This window comes from Varroa destructor, unplaced genomic scaffold (assembly GCF_002443255.2).
Source record: "Varroa destructor unplaced genomic scaffold, Vdes_3.0 BEIS01000007.1, whole genome shotgun sequence".
In the NCBI taxonomy this organism is placed as follows: Eukaryota; Metazoa; Arthropoda; class Arachnida; order Mesostigmata; family Varroidae; genus Varroa; species Varroa destructor.
Genome location: NW_019211460.1, coordinates 4,774,953 through 4,795,747, shown reverse-complemented (window position 1 = coordinate 4,795,747; position 20,795 = coordinate 4,774,953). Strand labels below are relative to the sequence as shown.

General features: G+C 36.6%; 1 protein-coding gene and 1 long non-coding RNA gene across 5 annotated transcripts in view; one reads left to right on the top strand and one right to left on the bottom strand.

Moving 5' to 3' along the window:
• The window catches only part of LOC111254011 (transportin-3-like), a 32,473-nt gene extending 19,919 nt beyond the window's left edge, over window positions 1–12,554 (top strand). For all 4 annotated transcript variants that reach the window (XM_022814420.2, XM_022814422.2, XM_022814425.2 and 1 more), the window contains 5 exons: window positions 1,944–2,083; window positions 2,603–2,731; window positions 9,124–9,214; window positions 10,129–10,241; window positions 10,467–12,554. In XM_022814420.2, the coding sequence (XP_022670155.1) occupies window positions 1,944–2,083; window positions 2,603–2,731; window positions 9,124–9,214; window positions 10,129–10,241; window positions 10,467–10,644 (651 nt within the window). In that variant the 3' untranslated portion in view covers window positions 10,645–12,554. The remainder of the gene's footprint in view (window positions 1–1,943; window positions 2,084–2,602; window positions 2,732–9,123; window positions 9,215–10,128; window positions 10,242–10,466) is intronic.
• Window positions 3,494–19,287, bottom strand: LOC147754220 (uncharacterized). Its single transcript, XR_015316690.1, has 3 exons — window positions 18,443–19,287; window positions 17,122–17,232; window positions 3,494–5,609 (listed from the first exon to the last, which is right to left on the bottom strand). It is a non-coding gene; the product is annotated as an uncharacterized LOC147754220 (long non-coding RNA).
• Between the last annotated feature and the right edge of the window lie 1,508 nt (window positions 19,288–20,795).

Genomic DNA, 20,795 nt, shown 5'->3' with positions numbered 1-20,795 from the left:
TTCTAGAACAAAACAACAGACGCAGTACGGTAAAAGACAGAGTGTCGTTTTTAGAATGCGAGTGAAGATCATCGATTATCCAATTTTTCCGTGTCCATCAACCTACACCAAAATTAAAAACTTTAACTGAGATAGACAGTTTCAGCTATTGCCAGTTTCTGTGTGCTTTCGGAAAAATTCGAGGAAGACTTTTATGAGACAAACCGGTAGATTCTTTATAGTGTTTAGATTTGAAAGGCTCGAAAATTTGTCAAAATGTTACAGAAGATCGGCTTTCGATACATAAATTAACCGTCGTTTTGGAAGGGAAAAACATCTATTCCCAATTAGGTCTTCTAGATAAACTTAAATGGGAAATATACTTGAAATGTTTATGCCTTTCTGGCATTTCTAAACTTTTTAACTGTTTTAAGCTTTTGAATTTTCGGGACTTTTAGTTTACTGTCAGCCCCAAGTTTAATTCTGCTGGAATTTTTCGTATCTAGCGTATTCGAGGGACGCTTTAACTATGTCGTATCTAACAATATCACTTCACGTAAGGTTACTATTAAAGAGTACTTGCAGATAAATAAACTAATATTTCAAAAATAACTGGGTAATAGGTGTTGAACTGAAAGTTTAATCGCAATGGATTGAAGCGCGACGGTGAGGAACGATACTTTGAGAATCTGTAAAAATTTTTTTTAAATATCTGTTTTTATCTTGATACTGTGTTAAGACAACCCCCTACGAAAAATCCGGATTTAGATATCCTATGCTCTATTTATATTAGGCAGTTCAATACAAGGTGTGACAAACATTATTTCATGCTCTATAACGGTGCAACGTCTTTTTTTCTGTATTCGAGATGCACCTATACTTTTTGATATTTACGACTGTTCATTAGAGTATTGTCATTTGGTCTTTTAGCGAGTGAGTTGAGCCAACAGAGATCAGAAAATTTGCGTGATATAAGTTTTATCTAGGAACTACTATGGCAAAGATAGTGCGTTGCATAGATCCTTGTATTCGGTCGAGGTTCTGCTACTAGAAACATTTGAAGTTGTTAGTTCAAAGGGATCCGAGAAAAAATTTTCGAGCTCGAAAATGAATCTTATAGAAGAGCCCCTTGTGAAAGTGACTAATGAAGAGCTGAGAGGTGTGGTGGAAGCTAATTCATCTGAAAATACGCGGGTATTAGTGCTCAGATTTGCTGTATATGAAAATACAGTGTTTGTTCACCTCGAGTAAATCAGTAAGGTAAAAATATTGGATAAATGGGTGCCGCATGACTTGAGTGAAAACCAAAAATAGAGTCTGCTCTCATGTTACAATATTAATCCATTCCTGCACCGAATTATGATTTGTGATAAAAAATAAATTCCCTAAGATAATCGCAAGCGGCCATATCTATAGGCAAATGAGACTAAACCGGTAGGATATCACTCAGTATTTAAAATATACAATACCTGTAGTTTATGGAGTCTATTTGGTCTATGGTCTAGTACAGATGTTGTTAACTACAGCTTCATGAGCCATGGTTCATGTATTACGGCTATGGTGTATTCCTAAAAATCGAAGGGGATGATGCACTAAGCAGCCGATATTAATGTGTAGAGCTAAACCATATCTACTGTATGGCAGTGCTCGGCCTAGCTCTGCAAATATCACGATGACAAGAATTACGAAGTTACATCTAGAGGCTTTCTATCACCTACTATACTCGCAATAGTTTTCTTCGTAGGAGTTTCCTGTATCTGAAATCAAGAAATGCATGTTAAATAAACACAGAAATGGAGGTCATTTACGTATAGATATTACCGTTATGCAACAGAATTGCACCTTCTAAGCGTGCGATGCCATAAATCCCTAATTAATTTACATTATTAGCAAATATTAAATCATATTGACCAAGTATAATTGCATGTAATGCAGTTTGTAACGTTTTGCATCAAATGACTCAGGTGGACGAATTCGGACGAATGCCAAGTTGTGTCCCTGGCTTGATTTCGTTAGTAAACACACTTGCGGAGACCACATTCCAGACGCTCAACTCAGCCGAAGCCCTCGAGCAAAATCCCGATACTATAGAAGACTTTTTTCGGTTTGTATGCAAAAGTTTAGTATAAACTAAACGATTATAGATATAGGACATTATTCACACCGATTCGAACATAAAAAGTGTTTGTTTTGATGTTCTTCGTAAAGTGCTTTTTAGTGTCATTTTCAAAAACTAAGGAAACAAAGTTTGGGTATGGGGAAAAGGTTAATTTCTAACTGAAATAAAGGAGAGAGGAAGCATAAACCTTTTTGTAATATACGTAATACGTAAAGTTCGCTTATTAAAGCTGCAAGCGCACTTCTTCTAAGAGAAAAGCCTACTCTAGCTTATCCTTTCAAAATATTTAGCAAGTACAATAGGGTGGAAGCAGATCAGGTGTTTTCTTAAAGAACTCAGTTCTTTATCTTTGTGCTGTAACGATAGCCAAAATTTTAGAATAGTATATAGTGAGTATTACCATACAACGTGTCTGTTTTGCCTTGTTGAGCACAAAGGTCAAGCCGCAAGTTAACTCCTATCTAAAAATTGCATGTGTTTTTTGTATTTTGATATTCCATACAGGTTGTGCACACGTTGTGTTCAGCGTGCGCCTCTTGCTCTCATGTCCTCCAGTTGTTTCCGTGGAATCCTTGAATACAGTCTGGCTTGCCTATCATATGAACGTCGCGACGCCCATGCGGCCGTTTTAAGGTAAAGCACACACAGCTTTATAAGAATTGTCAGGCATAAGTAAAAAAAAATTTAGGTTGAAACTACCTGCAGTCTAATTATCGTAGGACCCGTGAATAGTAGAAGATAGCTTAGTTCCTTCACCAGAGCAGTTCGTTCAAGTTTTCCTTCAAACAGGCGATGGATATCTCATATTGGTTGTTTACGAACAATCTTGTTTACTTCTGGCAAATGAAACTGTGCTACACGTGAAAAATTCTAAATCCATGCTCATACGTTTTGCATTGTTTGTGAAGAAAATGATTTTTTACTGTTTATGTAAAAGATGCAAAAATGACAAGAGCACCGTTGTGCATGGTCCTATGAAGTTAACTGCCAAGCTGCTTTTGCCTCTTTAACTAAACCTGTAATAAAAGAATATTAGGCTCTTTCAGAAGTAATGTCGATTTATGCTTATTGCCTGTTTTTTTCCTATTTCTCGTTTGCTGATGATCAGCTGTTAGGTTTGTCAAGCTTAGCTGGCAAGGTCTGTTCACTGCAGCCAATTGTTGTCCTTTTAGCCAGATCACAGAGGTTTCGGTAGAGTTCGGGCTGTTAAGCAGACATATAGTTTATTAAGATTAGACAATTTTCATATTTTATAAAATAAAAGCCATATGGATTTGGAAAACCTGGACAATTTAAACAGATTAAGAGAAAGAAACCTATTAAAGGTAAAATGTAAGTAATCGATTGCAATTAGAGGTATCAGAAAAATTCATCGAAAAAAAATTTGGCAAGTGATTAAAATACAACAAGTACTATTTGGAATTTTTATTTTTATCTGTGATTTATGTTTTAAATAATCTTATATTATTTATCTTTATTAGTTTAGAGAACTTCAGTAACTATTAAATTAAGTAATGTAGCTATCTTTTAATTCACAAGAAGCGAAAATAAAGGAAAAGTACAAAAAGAAGTTCACGAATATGAAGATTGATATTACACATACAACAATTTAATAAATAAATTTCTATATATATATATTATACATAATTTCGTTCACGGGGAGTAAGAAAAAAGTAGCTACAAATTTTTATTTTTGTGGGTTATCAGAACGTGGTGGAAAATTTATTTTTTAGTTGCGTTATCAGAAAAATAAGGGTTTCCAAAAATGTGTCGTTGAAAATCTAGGTATCTTTTGATGCTCGTTCGACAAGCTGGAGCATATTTTGTTCCTTTGAAGTGCCACAATGTTGGTAAGAAGAAGTAAATTAACTAGGAAAGGTAGTCTAAAGCAATATATATATTGGATCATTTCATCTAAAAGGAGAGGTAGCAAACTCATACTTTTGAAACTTTCTACTACTTGTACTTATCCTGTTCTTACAAGTTCTTGCCATTCGGATAGCTTATTTAGTCGGCTGCTGTGGAAGCTTTCGTTTTGAAAGCCTTTAATGAGTAAAGGTAGTTTCGACATATGTTTTTGATCGAACTTGGTCTTCCTATTGAGACGTCCTCGAAATTAAACAAAAAATTGCATCTTTGTTGTTGTGATTCCTACGAAGTTCAATCAAGAATTGACGTGCAATAGGAGTGGTCTAGATCTGTTGATTAATCTTGGCTGCTTAGTCTGGAGTTCGTTCATTATCTCCCTCAGTTTTAGAGAATGCACTGCAGCCGTACTGACAAACCTAGGTTCATGAAGCTCTAATGAATAACACTTACAAGAGACTTCCAAATAACCCGATAGGCTCAAGTGTTGTACATTTGTTGTAGGGTAATGTTGTGCTGGTTAGGTCGCATTTATCCACTGATGTGATCATTTACGATTATCGCAGACAGTCAATTTTTATCTCAAATCATAATTCGATACAAGAATGGGCCACTGTTGTAGCATGAAAGCAAAGAGGGCTGACACCCATACACTTTTAGGTGCATCAATTTCCACCATAAATTTCAACCCTGCTTTACTCACCTGTGCAGGAAGGTCTTTGACGAGACTCATTTTTCAATATCAAGATCTCCTTCCTAAATTTTTTTATTCCATTCCACATCTAAGGCTTGTATGACCAGCTGTCTCCGTCGCCGTAGTTCCATGATGGAACTTGTATACGTAAACGACTAGGATTTTCTGATTTTCCATGGTTGCAACCCGCCTGGTAAAAGCCGAGATTTGAATGAACGATCCTAGATTGTAAAGAATACAACTGCATTTTGAAAACAACGTATTGCACTGTTAAAGAAAAGATAGTGCTAATTAAATAAAGGTTTTTGTTTTTTGAATTTCATACTAATATTTCAATGAAGTGCCATGAGTGTGCCTTTTGGGTGAAAAAGAAAGCTCTATCTCCCAATAGATTTTTCCCTTCTGAGGATGGTTGGGAATTTGTCATATCCGGATCGGTCTCTCCTTCGTAGAAACAATTACCTTCAGTGGGACTCTTTTGCTTTCAACTGCTGTCAGTGCAGCCTTAGTCAAGAGTTCCCTCTTTTAATCGACGGTCGTGCTGTCTGAAATTTTGGACGTCTGTGATTTGCGTTCTAACTTTGATAACTCCGAACGGCGGTCCATTTTTAGTTCCGCGGCGTCGCCGAAGATACGAAGGACACAACAGCACTCTCTGGCGACGGCGGCCAAAAACAGCGTCCTGTCGCTACGGCGGCGCCGATCAAAGTTGCGAAGTCGATAAGGGAATTACGAGTATGCTTCAATTCTAAAACTTGCGTTACTTCTCCTTTGGAACTTAAATTTAAACCCTGTACTTATTTCTGCAATTGGCGTTCCTGGAATTCTGCATGTCTGATCGCGTGACGTTCCCATCGACCGCTTGAGTTAATCTATTCTCTAGCACCGAAGATGCGAAGCAGACGACAGCGCTTTTTAACGAAAACGATCGAAGACGGTGCCTCGACGCGACTGTGAAGCAGACAAGAGATATGTTTACAAAAAATCAAGTATTATTAAATCAAAGTGAGTCGTAAACTGAACTTGTAGCCCGCCTAAAAATTTCGAAGCCGAGCTTCAAGCGAAAGAAATCAACCGCATAAAAGAAAGGGCCCACTCGACTGATCAGACTTAATATACAGGGTCTGGAGCGACATCCACTGCGAATGTTCAATAAGACATGCATTAATCACCCAGCAATAATATATTGCCCAGCATACTTATTTGCGTACAAAACTTTTGTCTACTTTATTTAAGCACATGCTTGCACAGAAACTTCCCACACACAATATGAACCTTATCGAGTGTGATGTGGCTGGTAATTATGAAAAGGATACTCAATCGAATCTTCTCACTAACCTGAATACAAAAAGGTCGAAAATATAATGAGAGTTCTATTAACCTTGAAAGTTTAGTATAAAAAGTGGTTTAACAAAGGAGTCAATTTTAGCGAACGTTGCTAGAAGACGAGGGATAGTTCCACTATTACTGGCAATCTTCGTAAAGGATCTCAAAAAGGGCATGTCATTTGTAGTTAAGTGCTGAAAAAATTTCTATGCCAGCGTCAAGTCTAGAATAAACAGTGGTTATTAGGTAGCTTTCAGCATCCCCGACAATCGCTCACCGCTGTTGACATGAGTATGTCTTGGATCCGCGAGTCGGGCTCTCTGGAACAAAACCCAGCAGCAGGACCGAATGGAGACAAAAATCTTATACTTTCGATACAAAACAGCCGTAAAACGTATTCGGTTCGGCGAGATCGGCCAGCCATTAACGGAACAGAACGCAGAATCTTTAAGTATCGCTAAATTACCTGCGCGACAGTGCAGCGAAGCTTTTGCTAAAGAAAATGACTTTCGCCGTAGTATGAGCCCATCTCTTTTGAAATTTATATCTAACATTGTACGATATATTTATTACAAAAAGTGTAGAGTTCCCTTCGGTACAAGCCGCGCATTATCTACACATCCTACAAAAGGAAAAACCGAGGCGAATAATACAAACTTAATAAAAGCATATTCCAAAAAATAAATATTGATGGAGCGAGACAATGGATAACAAAGATGAAGACGGAGATTTCAGTGTAGCAAATCATAAAAAACTTAAAAGAGACGAAAGGCAGGTAACCATTGTTTCTGATCGTCCGTCGCTTTCAGCACCACGAACTGGAAGGAAATGCTAGTGACGGTTCGATTTTGTACTTTTAACATATGCATAACATGTGCTTAATGTTGTCTCTTAAGTCAAACAAACTTTTAAGAAACACATTTCCTAGATTTGAAACACGGCAAATTTACAACATATCTTATATCGGCTCTAAAGCTGTTGAATGGCGATTACGAGGTTGCAGCAGTGGAGACGCCCTCACCAAGACACTCTCACCAATCGAATTATGTGACCATAATGGATTTACATAACACACGGTCGACAGGAGTAGAATCGTTTGAAAATGTGGTAAAACATTTTGAAAATTACGAATATTTCACGTGTAACTTTTGATACCTAGATGAGTTTATCGGGTCGCTGCGCGAACATCGATGGTGAAGTGACGTTTACTTTTGTCCACTTGTAACACTATTTACGACGCGTTTTTGAGACAAAAATACGGTGACAAATATGTAAACAAACTTTCAAATAATGCATCAATACGCAGTATGAGATTACGAAGTGCTAAGATCGAAAGATGAGATGTGCTTCACCTAACTTGTTGGTTACTTCAGATTCCGGCATGAACAGTATATGCAATGTAGGCTTTGATCAGGTTACACACACGTTGAGGGATGTGTTTACATACAGCGCAAAGAAAGATAGTGATTTTCAACCTAAGAACGAGCAGGGAATTTATTTTTTACCCCTTCAATATCCGAACTGGCGATAAACAATGTCTAATGCTTAGCCTTGGAAGGCACGAGAAATCGACGGGTAAACTAGGGTTTGATTGCGCCTTGCGCGCCGGATATTTCTATTGGAACGGGATTGTAATGGTGTGTTTAGACTTTGTTGAAAGTTAGCAACTTGGAGATGGGAATAGATAGTCAGACAAAGATACACTCACGAGTCATTATTATGGGAGTCATACTGAATACATGCATGCTAAATTACCACGCCATATTTTGGTTGTTGCCGTATTACGCTCCTAATATAGTCTCTGAAAAAAGTTTTGACCACTAGTGTTATCATAGCACATTACTGAAATTAAACACTAAACCATATAAACTTACCTTCCGAGATTGGTAGGGCCAGTGGCATCGGCGTTTTTATTAGTCTTACTATCCCCATTCATAACTTTCAAACGTGGGTTCTTTAAAAAAAATCTTTGCGGTTTTTGCAGTTCGACTCAACGATAGACAACAACAAAACGGATGAAAAGATTCAGATACATAACACAGAAATACTTCGAAGTAGGAATGTTTGCGAGCCAATGGTAGTTAAAGATTTTTACTTTATTATTCATGTCCGTGATTTCACATATGATTTCACCGATTACCACGGAAATCAGCACCTAAACAGCCGACTTCCGGAGTCGCACAAACCTAACCATATAGGAGAATATGGGGCAATATGAAACAGAGCCTAACAAGAAAACGCTGATTTTAAATTTGAATATTATTGGATTTATACAGCTTTTAAACGCGCAAGAGCTCACAAATGTAGTTCAATGCGCGTTATTGGACTTTTTCGTTAACTAAATTTCGAAAATTACTGTTATATAAAAGCATCTTTTTTCTGATTCTACTTTTCTCTCGATCAATACAGAGGCAGAATAACCAGTTTGGTTTTTCTACTTCAATTTCGCACGACTCAAAGCTACAGTTTCAGTAACGAATTGAGTGAGTCCTGGGTTTTGTAAATGTTAATACATTAAAGTTTACTAAATGACCGTTCTGTGGGCTATGTGTTCCCACTGTATTTCAAACATATATGAAACCGGATGCCGTCGATGCTAATTTTATGAAGAAATTGAAAAAACTAAAAGCTTCAAAGCACAACTAAGGTTAACATTAATGCGTATATATGTATACTTGTCAAATCATACTAAGGTATTGTATTTTTGCACTTGTTGTACCACAAGCTTTTGTTTTTACCACGTACCATCCGTAGCTTCTTACCAACGATACATACTCGTTTGGATGAAAGAATATTGTTGATGTATGCATCACATTGGATAGATATTGAACTATTAATGCCCGAATACAGCCGTCAAGTTGGCTTTGCAATTATTTTCACTCGCTTTTTAAACGAAGTGGATTTACTATGAACCGTTCAAAACGGCTGTTGTATAGGTCGACGATACAGATGTCTTAGCAGTGAGACCATTTTAGGTTGGTAAGAAAAGCTTTTAACAAATATACTAGTTTAATTTTTCCCATGAAACGGATTATCTTCAGCGATACCGTTAAGCAAATTTTGGTTTATATAATATTTCTTCTTCTATTATATTCTTCATTCATGTTTCGGCTTTATCTATTCATTTGCACCTTTACAGATTTCTAGGAGAGCTTCTGTCTTGTACGAGAGACAACGATAAAACGGTTGATTCAGCTCTTCGAACAAATACTGTTAATATTTTTAATGAGGTAAGGAAAGTTGCTTTTACACATGGCTTTTACTACTATAGCTAGCTGCAACAAACGTAAATTTCCAATTTTCACACATAAATTGCATTAATTTGTGATTTACCTCTATAATTTTTTTTTAATTAAGAGTGTCAGGCTTTTAACGTTAGGGTAAGTAAGCATAGAGTAATAGATTCCAAGCGTGAACCCCTACCGCTTTTGATATCGGCAAATTGCATAGGATTGGTAGGTGATAACACCATGCTGCCTTTGTAGTAAATAACGATGTTAAGGATAACAACGAAAGTTAAAAAGAAATGTTATCAGTTCACTTGTACGGGCTAAAGCAGGCAATTTCTAACTCTTTATAGCCAAAAGAGAGAAAATTAAGTACCTTTCTAAGCCTAGACAGTACACATCTCGATTACTCATCTTGTTTACTTCAAGCCGGAATCTGTATTTGATTTTGAGCTGGTTTTTTAAGAAAAATTTTTAAAGCTTCGCACGGACGCATGTAAAGGTGTTTTTGGTGTGACATAATTCCACACATGTTGATTTTTTTGGATTTGGACAATTTGAGGATCCCAGAATGCACGCAATTGGCAGGTGCACTTATTATCAGTGATGTGTAACAACGTTACAAGGTACTTGTAACTAAATTCCGAGTACTTAATTAGTAGGAATGATAGCTGTAAGCTGGCAGGCAACGTGTGTGTTTTTTATACATCGATATTTCATTAACAAAGGGGATAGTTGATATTTTCTGGGTTAATCGTGGCACATTCGCAGTGATATAAGTTACAAACTAGATCCTTACGTTAAGTATACGATACGCAACTCCAAACGAAACCCCTAATTAGATGCATCACCTTTTTGTTGCTGGATATATTTGTCGAAGAGCTTTACTAATAATATGCGTTACTATGGTATTTTAGATGGGCGCGCGATTTGTGTACGGCCTGGTCGAAGCTGCGATATTAAAACTTCCTCTGTATCTTAGTCATGACTTTGCGGAAATACTCTACGACATCAGCAGATTAGTAGACAGGTAAACTCCATTACAGTCAACTTTTACATTAGGAAATGATTAGCTATCCAGCGTATAATCAGTGATCACGTGACCATTTTTCTTGGCGATTAGGCAGTAGTACTGCGAGGTCAAGTATTAAATAAGGCTATTAATGTGCTTTACTACACTGTTTTTCTGCTCCTATTTATTTATCTAATTGTTTGTTACTGTTCTTGAACCTGGATTTTTTGTTCGTATTTGCAGGCCAAAATATTTAGAGTGGCTTGAGGCGGCTGCCCGCTCGCTACCAGTGGTCGGAGTGGGTGGCACTGTCACCGTAACACCTGCACAATTGGACACCTTTCTACACTCGGCAAGAGCTGCCAACACCATCAGAGAACTTGCTAATGCACTTAAAGTTCTCGGCAGACTTTATGTTTAAACCAGCCAACAGGGCAAATTGGATTCAGCAGAAAAAGCTAACTTAAATTCGGCTCCTCAGCTTAAAAATATATATGCAAGAGCTAAAGGTTAATAATGGCTCCACTGATAAACCCCAGAACCTAAATCGCCTCGACACGTATCATGTCGTACAGCGGAGACCTGGAGAACAGAAAACAGAGTCAACGTTAACACCGAAAGGTTTACTTTGACTATGAGAGTTTCTGTGAATTTTACAAAACAATGTCTATAGGGTTGCATATCTAGGAGAAAAATACGTTAAACGTTGTTACTTATATTGACTCAGTCTTACCTACGGGGTACCCCCCGTACATTACAAGTACCCACCCGCCTAATACTGGGAGCTTCTGCCGCAGCCTATATCACATTGAGGAAAATTGTATGATGTAAAATGAAACGCAAGACAAAAACGAGGCAAGACAAAAAATTCACACCGTGTGCTAAACATCACTTTATATATATATATATAAGGAAAAAGATCGAATGAACTCGGTGCGATTAGTTTAGAGATAAAGAAATATGTGATGTATTACAACCGACCTGAATAAAAAGGACCTTTAGTGGGGTGAAATTGTCATGTCAGACATAAAGGGGTGCCCTGGAAACTTTGTTGTCCGGATAATGTGATGCAAAAACCGAAATGCAAAGTGCACTTTTCTCTAAAGGAAATATTAATAGAGAAATATAAATTAAGCGTACTACGAGAAATATTAGGTAGCATTATTCAGGCTTACATTGGAATAGAACAACTAGAATACCACTAATTCTTTAGAGTAGAGCACCATCTTTCAGTACATACAGATGATGGCACACTATTATTTATAAGAAAAAAAAAAGAACACAAATCATTGCGTATCCGTTTGTCCGGGATATTGGCCTAAGGGTAGTTCTTAAGCAAAAGGAGACTAAATCCCAGCAGAGCATTGCTCAAATTGCGACGTAATAAGCGGTAAAACGTTTTTCAAGATTTTATTTAAAGGTCAATCGTGTGGTTACGTTAAGATGTACGTTAACTGATCACTAATCATTTACTATAGAAAAGTTGATGTAAAAATAGGTGGTGGTAATAGAGTGAGAGTCATTTGAAGGTCACTTGGTTGAAGAGGCAACTAAGGTTTTTTGAATGATCGGTTATTATTGTGGGGGTCTAAAGTTATAGGTCAAGGATCGTAAGTCATGTGAATAAATAGTGAGTCAAAATGATGGGGCCTACTTTTCATGAGAAGTCTAAGAAAAACGACACTGAAGATCGGAATAGCGATAATCAAATACCATAAACCTTTGATAAAAGCAGCGGTTTATAAAGCAGCAGTTTATGTATAATAGTAAATAATCATGAATGTAATTTGTTTATCTACGGAGTGTCTGCCTGACCGGTCTGTTTGTCATGGGATGTAGTATATCATTCAACACACGACACAGTCACCGCGAAAGCATTCATAACAACTCTGGCCTATTTGTCGAAAAAGGACGAAAAGCAGGCTAATGCAATGCAAGGAGATTTATTAGTTTGTCCGTTGAAACCGTAGTCAGACGGTAGTTAAATAATAACAGAATGTGCCACAATATGGTAGACAAATCGTTATGCTGGGGGCGCGAAGTAAGCGTATTGGGTACAAGAATTACTGGAATATAAATTGGTCAGGTTATCGTGCACATGCATAATAAGTTGCGAGGTAACTCGACTCTATCGAAATGACTTTTTTCCTCTATTATTTGTTTGTAATCCGCCAAGCATTTATCTTTGGCACTTAACATAGACTGTCTGCAGGAGTTTGACCCAAAATCGCGCTACGTATCTGCTCCAAATGTATGATATTACGTATACACTTACATTATTAAAGGAAATGCTGAAAATAATTAGCTAATAAATTAGACATATTTATATTATACATAGTGTCTTAATATCTATTGACTACGTACGATGTGGAAAAATCATTTCAACAGGGTATCGTCACAGCTATTATTGTTGTCCAGTTACTTTGCGGTCCTCGCCTTACTCTATAATTATTGACTGGGTCCAGATATTCTAGTTATTTAATTATACTTCTCTAAATTCATCATTCTGTTAATTTTTAGCGTAAACTAAAGGAAGCTCGCGGCTTTGCACTTACGATCCTTTAATGATGTATGTGACCCGGTACTGAAAGGCTCTGTTACCTGGCTATGACTGTCTTTTTCAATTACTGTAACTCAGTTTGAAAGCTTTCGGCACAGCTCATATGGCGAGGTAGACAATATAGGGGTAACAAACTACAGTATTTAGGTTAAGCGTTATTATTCTATCATATGCTGTTTTCATCATAATACTTTTTCGTCGAAATCTTATATGCAAAAATCACAGAAATTACTTGATTAATTTTTCTTGAGATGGTTAGCATACACTTGTACGGAACTGGTGAGTACTATTCTAAAGACGATCAATCATTCCGCGGTTAAGGTAGGCTCGACAGCTCGATCTGGTATCAATCTTTGACCAATAGTTTAGTTTATCACATCATATACGAACTCCTACTCACTTTAGATAAGAGGATAATATTATAATGCGCGTACCATAAATAGTTATATATTTAAACTATAAATAAAACGAAGAACACTATTTTTTTCATCTTAAAGTTCAATTACTGAACGCATAAGAATTACTAGCAAATGGCATTTGAACGCATGAAGTCAGTATTCAAGATTTATACTTAAGTTACTATACTTTGCAGGGCTCACTCTGAACAATTACTCCAGAAATCGCAAAGAGCGTGCGCTCTACGTACCGGTTATCCAAACCACAAAAAATCCTTAATACTCAGTTGTCTATAACAGAATAATCGTGTAAGAAATATCTGTTCTTTCTATCGTAGGATCCTAATCTTAATACAAACGAATGGGTTCTATTAGTGATCAGTATATCTTGAAGTAATTCAAAGCTAAGAAATATGGGAATCAGGTTATAATAAAATATGGTACGTAAAAAATGCGAAAGGATTCATTAAAATATTTGAATAATACCATGATATTTTGCCTTTCGTGTTCAGTCTACTGATTTGAATAAAAATAGCTTGAGTTCTATTTAATGGTAGTTGCACTATATTATCAGACTTAAATTTAAATTACATTTTAAAATAATTACTGCACTATCTACGGTGTCCGCAACTCAGGGTTACGATACTCTGTACATGTGTACGTGTGCTTTAATCTTTAGCACCCTTAGCACTCCCATTTTCTTATCAGTAAATAGTATCTTAAGTGACACAGTTCAGTATTAAGATATCTGTAATCAAATTTGGCAAACGTTCCTTTGAAAATGTGCTTGTTAAAAAAAACTTTACTCTTTTTTTTTCTATAGTATTCTAACTTTTGAGATACTGTCATCATCTCGAAAATGTTCTGGACCACTTTTGTTGCTGCATATGCATGATAAGAAATTCATGCCTCTTTTTATATTTCTAAAACTATTTAGTTACCTAGAAGGTTCAACATTCAAAGACAATCAACATTGACGATCAGTTTAACCCATTCACAAACGTTCTATTCATAGTATTTCTTTTACAACTTATTTCTATGTACGACCTTCCTTTTGCAGTATAATATGACATCATAGATTGGCTAATACGTACGGTTATTAAAAGTTTAACCGATGTCGTAAAGCAAGGAAATGCGGGCGGATCAACGCTTTGTTACGCAGTAATGAACGGTATACTGAATCTCCGAACTTAATTTCTATTTTTTCCGTATTACCATTAAAACTTTTAAGTATATTCGTCAAAAACCTACTCAAATAGTAGCATGTAGTCTGAAGCATAAAAAGGAAGAGCAACTCACAAAAAAGTATCTCAAAGCATATAAAAATTCTAATTAGAGTCCTATTTTTAATTATTAATTAACTAATTAAAAACGTATTCAAATCAAAATATTAGCCAGAGCTTAATGTGATTTGGGAAAACTTTCGCCTTTTCTTTTTATGTATCTTAAAATAGTTGCTATAGAACAAAGAAAGGAAAAGATAGTAATGATAAAGTGATCTGTATAGTCCAATCAACGTGTCATCACTTAGCTTATGCACTGGAGGTCATGCTAGCGCAATAGTTGGCAGGACCCTTAGATGTGGGTAACGGATATTACATCAGCCGACAGTTCTTACTATGAATTTTGGGGGTTGTAGCATAGGAATAGCACAGTATTTTCAGGGAAGTTATTGGACAGAGACGGATTATCAATTTAGAGGGAGAGTTCAGTTTCTCTACGGACCACTTATTTAAGGAATCATCTTCAAATACGGCTTAGGTAACAAATGATTTTTCGTGACAGCTCTAGGTTTGCTTTAGTTTTGGTTGGAGTTCATTTTGATTTGGGTTGAAAGGATACACTTCACGAAAATACGTATACAATATTAATGTTTCATATATTGTTTTATCACTCATCGTTTATAACTGAAACAATCAAGGAAAACTACAATGTTGATCGAAGGTTAAAAATTAATATTTTTATATTTTGTTTTAAAAAACACATAAGGACGTTAAAAAGAGCATTCTTTACGTTTAAACTGACGAAATTTACGTTTTAATCATTTTGTTAATTGCAGCATTAACTAAGTCATGCACCATCGATATCGGACGCTTGTAACATCCGACCCTTGTTTTTCGAAAAAAGAGACGAAAGATGATATTTCTATATGAAGATTCAAAATAGGCCATCTATATAAGCACAACAGCTATCTGTCCACTTCACGCATACAATATAGAAGCTTTTTACAGTTGCAACGTATTAATACTTTATAGTTAAAACGCTTTTATTTTATTTTGACATTTGCGCTAAGTTAGACCTGTCCGGGCAAGGTTTACCATTGGTAAATGAGATATTCGAAGGAGACCCCAACAAGCGTAAGAATATCACAGTGCTACCAATTGGCGACGCAAACTTTGTGTGAATAAAATGCTGCGACAGATTAAATAGCAACTAGACTTTCTCAAAAGAATAAAATTGAATTAGAACTGAAGTTAGTAGCCACTACTCCTAACGGCCGCGAGAGAAGTGGTCAGAAGGATCTACATTTACGATGGGTTAAAGGTAGTACTCCAAATAAACATGCAAGGAGGTCTTTGGTATGATGTTTTCGCGAAATGAGGTGCGTCTTTGTCACGCTTTAATCTTAAAGTTGAACATGCGTTCAATGAGTTTGTTGCCAAAGTAAGGAATGAATACTACGAAGCTTTGATATCGAAAAAAGCAATAAAGGATTAGAAATTTGCGTGAAAAGCAATGTTATCTCACCACGCAGTAAATAAAAAAAAGCTCGAAAACTAATGGCGGTTTTTCATATTGTTTTCCTTCCTTGACTTTTCCTTTGTTAACAGGTATTTTTCTCTGCGTATCTTGAGGCATGCAGGTTGTGAACCAATTATACTCCTTTAAAGGAAGCTCAAGACCATATTGGACGGATTCGTATGGTTAAGGAGTGAATTATTTAGATCGAAGGTACCATTTTTCTACTTACCAATCCACCTTTGAGTCGTACGTTCAACTAACGAACCGTTGGCGTACACGTCACGCCTGCTTCAGATTCTTTCGATAATTATTTTTATGATATGATAAAAAGCTGAACGAACAAGTATAAGGCTTTCAATGAAAACTGTATAACACTTTCTATCTGCCATGCCAGGCTATCAGATATGAAAAATGCACACTGGAATGAAAAGAGGAAGCACTAAACCAAAAACCACGATCTCTTCCCGACACATAATGTTATATCTCATTTCATATAAAACCATATGTAGACAGCTAGGCTGCCATGTATAAATATGTTAGGGTCTAAACTTGGCATTGAACCAAATTTGATGTCGAACCCGTAACAAGTATTCATCTGACTTGAAACGCGCGTTTCGTAAGACCGAACTCTCTTTGTGTCAATAGATATCTATTTAAAAGAATGTACTGAGTAAATCAACAGGATTCCTGCAGTTGCCATCCATGCCATATGGCATCATTCGAAAGCTATACGATGATTAGGTAAGCCTTGTCTATCGACAGCAAGACTATTGTTTCAACTGGCTAGGTTGCTTAAGTCGTTCTGGAGTATAATTGCAAGACCCTGATTATAGAATGTCTTCGCGTTAGAAACTAGCGCACTGGATAATAAAGTTATTTATCTCTTCGCTTGTAGGATTTCAAAGAACACAAGGGCTAATGCGAAGGATCTAAGTTGAGCAAAACTGAAGTTTGTGACAATCGGATTCAGAGACGAGCGTACCTAACGTCCAAAAAGTTTCCCAGTAAGACCTAGAATACGTTTTAGACTCTTGAGGAATCTTTTAACAAATTGATTCGTCAGGGCTGTATATGCCGAAGTTTAACACAAGGGCACCGTTGTGGTTTTCGATTGAAGTGCGATTGCGAAATGCGAGTTTCCATTGATGCTAGCGTGCAGTAGAATCAATGCTACAAGTTAAGCATGAGACAATGTGATTACCCGTATTTTCGCAGCAGTAGCGGGTGTTCCTCGGTACGCTCCAAAGACTGCGCCACTTTTGCTATTAGTCATATTGGTTCTAGTACATGAAACAACAACTGAAAAGAATTCCTGCAAATTGAACATTAACTACATGTTTTTAAATGTTTGAGAAATTATCATTAATTGGTTTATTTAATAGTCGTTTTTGGCGGGCTGAATATAATCTGACTTTTCTTATTCTGATCTAGCAGCGAATATTAGCGTCTATGAATCTGAGCCCGTTGTTTGAGCATATCTGCATCCCAGAGGGAAATATATCAGTGTTATATTTTTCTATTGAGGAAAATGGTTATACAGCCAACAATGACTCGTTTGACTTTCTATATAACTAGCAGGCTACAGCAGTATTTATATAATCACTTGGATAACCATTTGAGAACCTTGAAAAAGCCATCTAATGACCTTATCTCTTTTGATTGCAATGATGGTAGTGGTGATAATGAGGATGTTCATGCTGGCTACGCTTTCAGCAAATGTATAGAAAGGCGCAGCATAGAAGATTGCTTTCACTATTATGTGTCGTGCCACGACGAAGGGAAAACATACTACAAGGAAATTACCTAAGACTATGTTTGCGCGTTTGAACCTACAGGTTGGCAATATGTTTACCCGCTGACAAGTGCAGACGCCCCAGAGAGCTACATGAACCTTATTGGACTGGAACTTCTCAGCATACTGGAGTAGATTGGAGTTCTCAGTATATTTCCGAAGGTCGGCGGATTGATTTGTGCCCGCGGATAGAGGATTGATTTGTCGAGAAATGAACAACCGCCACCTGCGGCGCAGGGCATGTTTAACAGGTTATGGCGTTCACTGCTCTGGTACCATTAAATAAGGAATACCGCTTTTCACTTATCTCGAATCAAATTTCGATATCTCGTAGCAATGACTACAGGTGCCATTTTCCAGTAACTATAAGGCCGAATAGGAACTTCTAATCTTGCCGAGCTTCGTCAACGCCCCGATCCCAAAACACTTACTAAATTTGTTTAGAGCTTTCACTATAAGTTCTCTCGGTTCAAGAAATATTATCCTACTCTTAAGGTTAGTTCAAAGTGAAATGAAAAAACTGATCAGAGGGTCAAGAGATATCCTGAAAGCTTGAAGCTCGCAGGGAAAATCATTTTGTAGTAGCTTTTTAGTTTCGCGCACTCACGTCGTATTTGAAGATGATTCCTTAAGGAAGCAATACTTAGAGAAACAGAACTCTGCCTGTAAATTAATAATCCGTCTCCGTCCAATAACGTCCCACTGATTAAATCTCCAATTTTATATTTACCTGTGAATCGGTTTGAAATCCACCTCACCAAGATACTTGTTTATTCTGATAAAATAACTCCATAGCGAGGAAAAATAGAAATGGCGACATGGGCTTAAAAGTTGATAGATTACTTCAGATATCACCGCCGCTAGCATCTGGTTAAAGAATACGTTTCATTCAAAACTGAGTTCATTGTTCCAATATGAGATGAAAGACTGCACAATTTTTGCGCTACAGCCTCCAAGGTTCACAGCAAGAACAGTCGAATGATCCAGTAACCCTTACCTCGAACTAAGAGTCATGCCGACTATTGCGCTAGCAGGACCTCCAATGAATAAGCTAAGTGACGGCACATTGATTGGACTGTACAGATCACTTTATCATTACTACCTTTTTTCTTTCTTTGTTCTATAGACACATAGTTAAATATTAGTGTTTATTTCAAGGTACAGCATAAAAAAAATGCGAAAGTTTTCCCACATAACACTAAGCTATGGCCGAAACTTTGAATATCCGGTAGGATTTTAATAAAAATTTTCATATCCTTTGAAATATTGTGAAATAAACCTTTGAAATGGAAACACTCCTTTTTTTTGCTTCAGACTACATGCTACTAGTTGAGGAGGTCTTTAAAAAATATATTAAAGAAAGTTTTGACAATAAGACGGAAAAATAGAGCTCGGAGATTAATTCGGAGATTCAGGATACCGTTCATTACTGTGTAAGAGAGCGTTGATTTGACCGAGATGATGACAGTGTCTCAAACGTTAGAATACCACAGAAAACGCCGAGTGAAGTTTTTTTAAAAAATACAGTGTTGGAGGAACGTCTGCCAAACTTGATTACAAATAGATTGATATTGAATTCTTACTTATGCACGATAACAAAATGGGAGCGCTGAAAATGCTAAAGATTAAAGCATACGTACACATGTACAGAGTATCGTAACCCTGAGTTGCGGACACCGTAGATAGTGCAGTAATTATTTTAAAATGCAATTTAAATTTAAGTCTGATAATATAGTGCAACTACCATTAAATAGAACTCAAGCTATTTTTATTCAAATCAGTAGACTGAACACGAAAGGCAAAATATCATGGTATTATTCAAATATTTTAGTGAATCCGTTCGCATTTTTTACTTACCATATTTTATTATAACCTGATTCCCATATTTCTTAGCTTTGAATTACTTCAAGATATACTGATCACTAATAGAACCCATTCGTTTGTATTAAGATTAGGATCCTACGATAGAAAGAACAGATATTTCTTACACGATTGTTCTGTTATAGACAACTGAGTATTAAGGATTTTTTGTGGTTTGGATAAGCGGTAGTTAGAGCGCACGCTCTTTGCGGTTTCCGGAGTAATTGTTCAGAGTGATATAAAAAGTCCTAAATCGCCCTGCAATGTGTAGTAACTTAAGTATAGATCTTGAGAATTGATTTCATGCATTCAAATAACGTTTACTCGAATTCTCGAATGGAGAAGATATGTGAGATTTCTGACCATAAGTCATCCAGTTGTATAGTAGCGTAAGGAAATTTTTTTGGTTTGTTTAACTGGTTACACCTGGTTGCCCTGCGTTGTCTTTTTCTACCTTCATATGGTTTTTATCTTAAGAAATTGTCGCGCTTTCATGAAAGATACATAGAAGTCTCCCAAATAGCTCTATAGCAAGGCTTATTTTTGTCACCCTATTAGACAGTTATCTTTATTGACTGTACGCAGAAAAATCATATACCTAATTATTGGGGCGAGACATTACTAGTTATGATTTCCAAAAGTGAGGAAAGTACCAAAAAGCTTTAGAACTAGCACGGTTTATCAAAGATAGTTGCTGCCACAAGCTTCTCGTCTTACCTTTTACTGACAGGCAATTTTCGATAATTCTAGGCAAGTGAGAACGACTTAATGCAGTATTTGTATCCTTCCAAGCTAGCTTGACACTCTACCGGCCAACATGAAAAATGTTGCATTCAAGGTAAGCGTTCAAAAAAGAGAAGCAATGGAAGTCGCACGTTTCGGTGGACTTGCAACAACGTATTATTTGCGATTTGGTTGGCGGGGGATTAATGTTGTTGTTCCCTTTTGTCGCCATTGTTAATCTCTTTAACTCTGTGGAACGCCGCTGCTTCCTCAAGGTATAAAAGATTTTCGACCTACCGGAAACCTTGACCCTGAATCAATTTATCCATTCATACGAAGAGAACACACATTTATACGCATTAACAAGTAGATACACTAATTTATTACAAACGTTTTCATTTTTGCGTATATAATTATATTAGTGAAAAATGGGCCATATAGCATATATTATATTAATATCTGTTCGTAACTGCAATATTCACATCTTCAGTTGTTGCCCA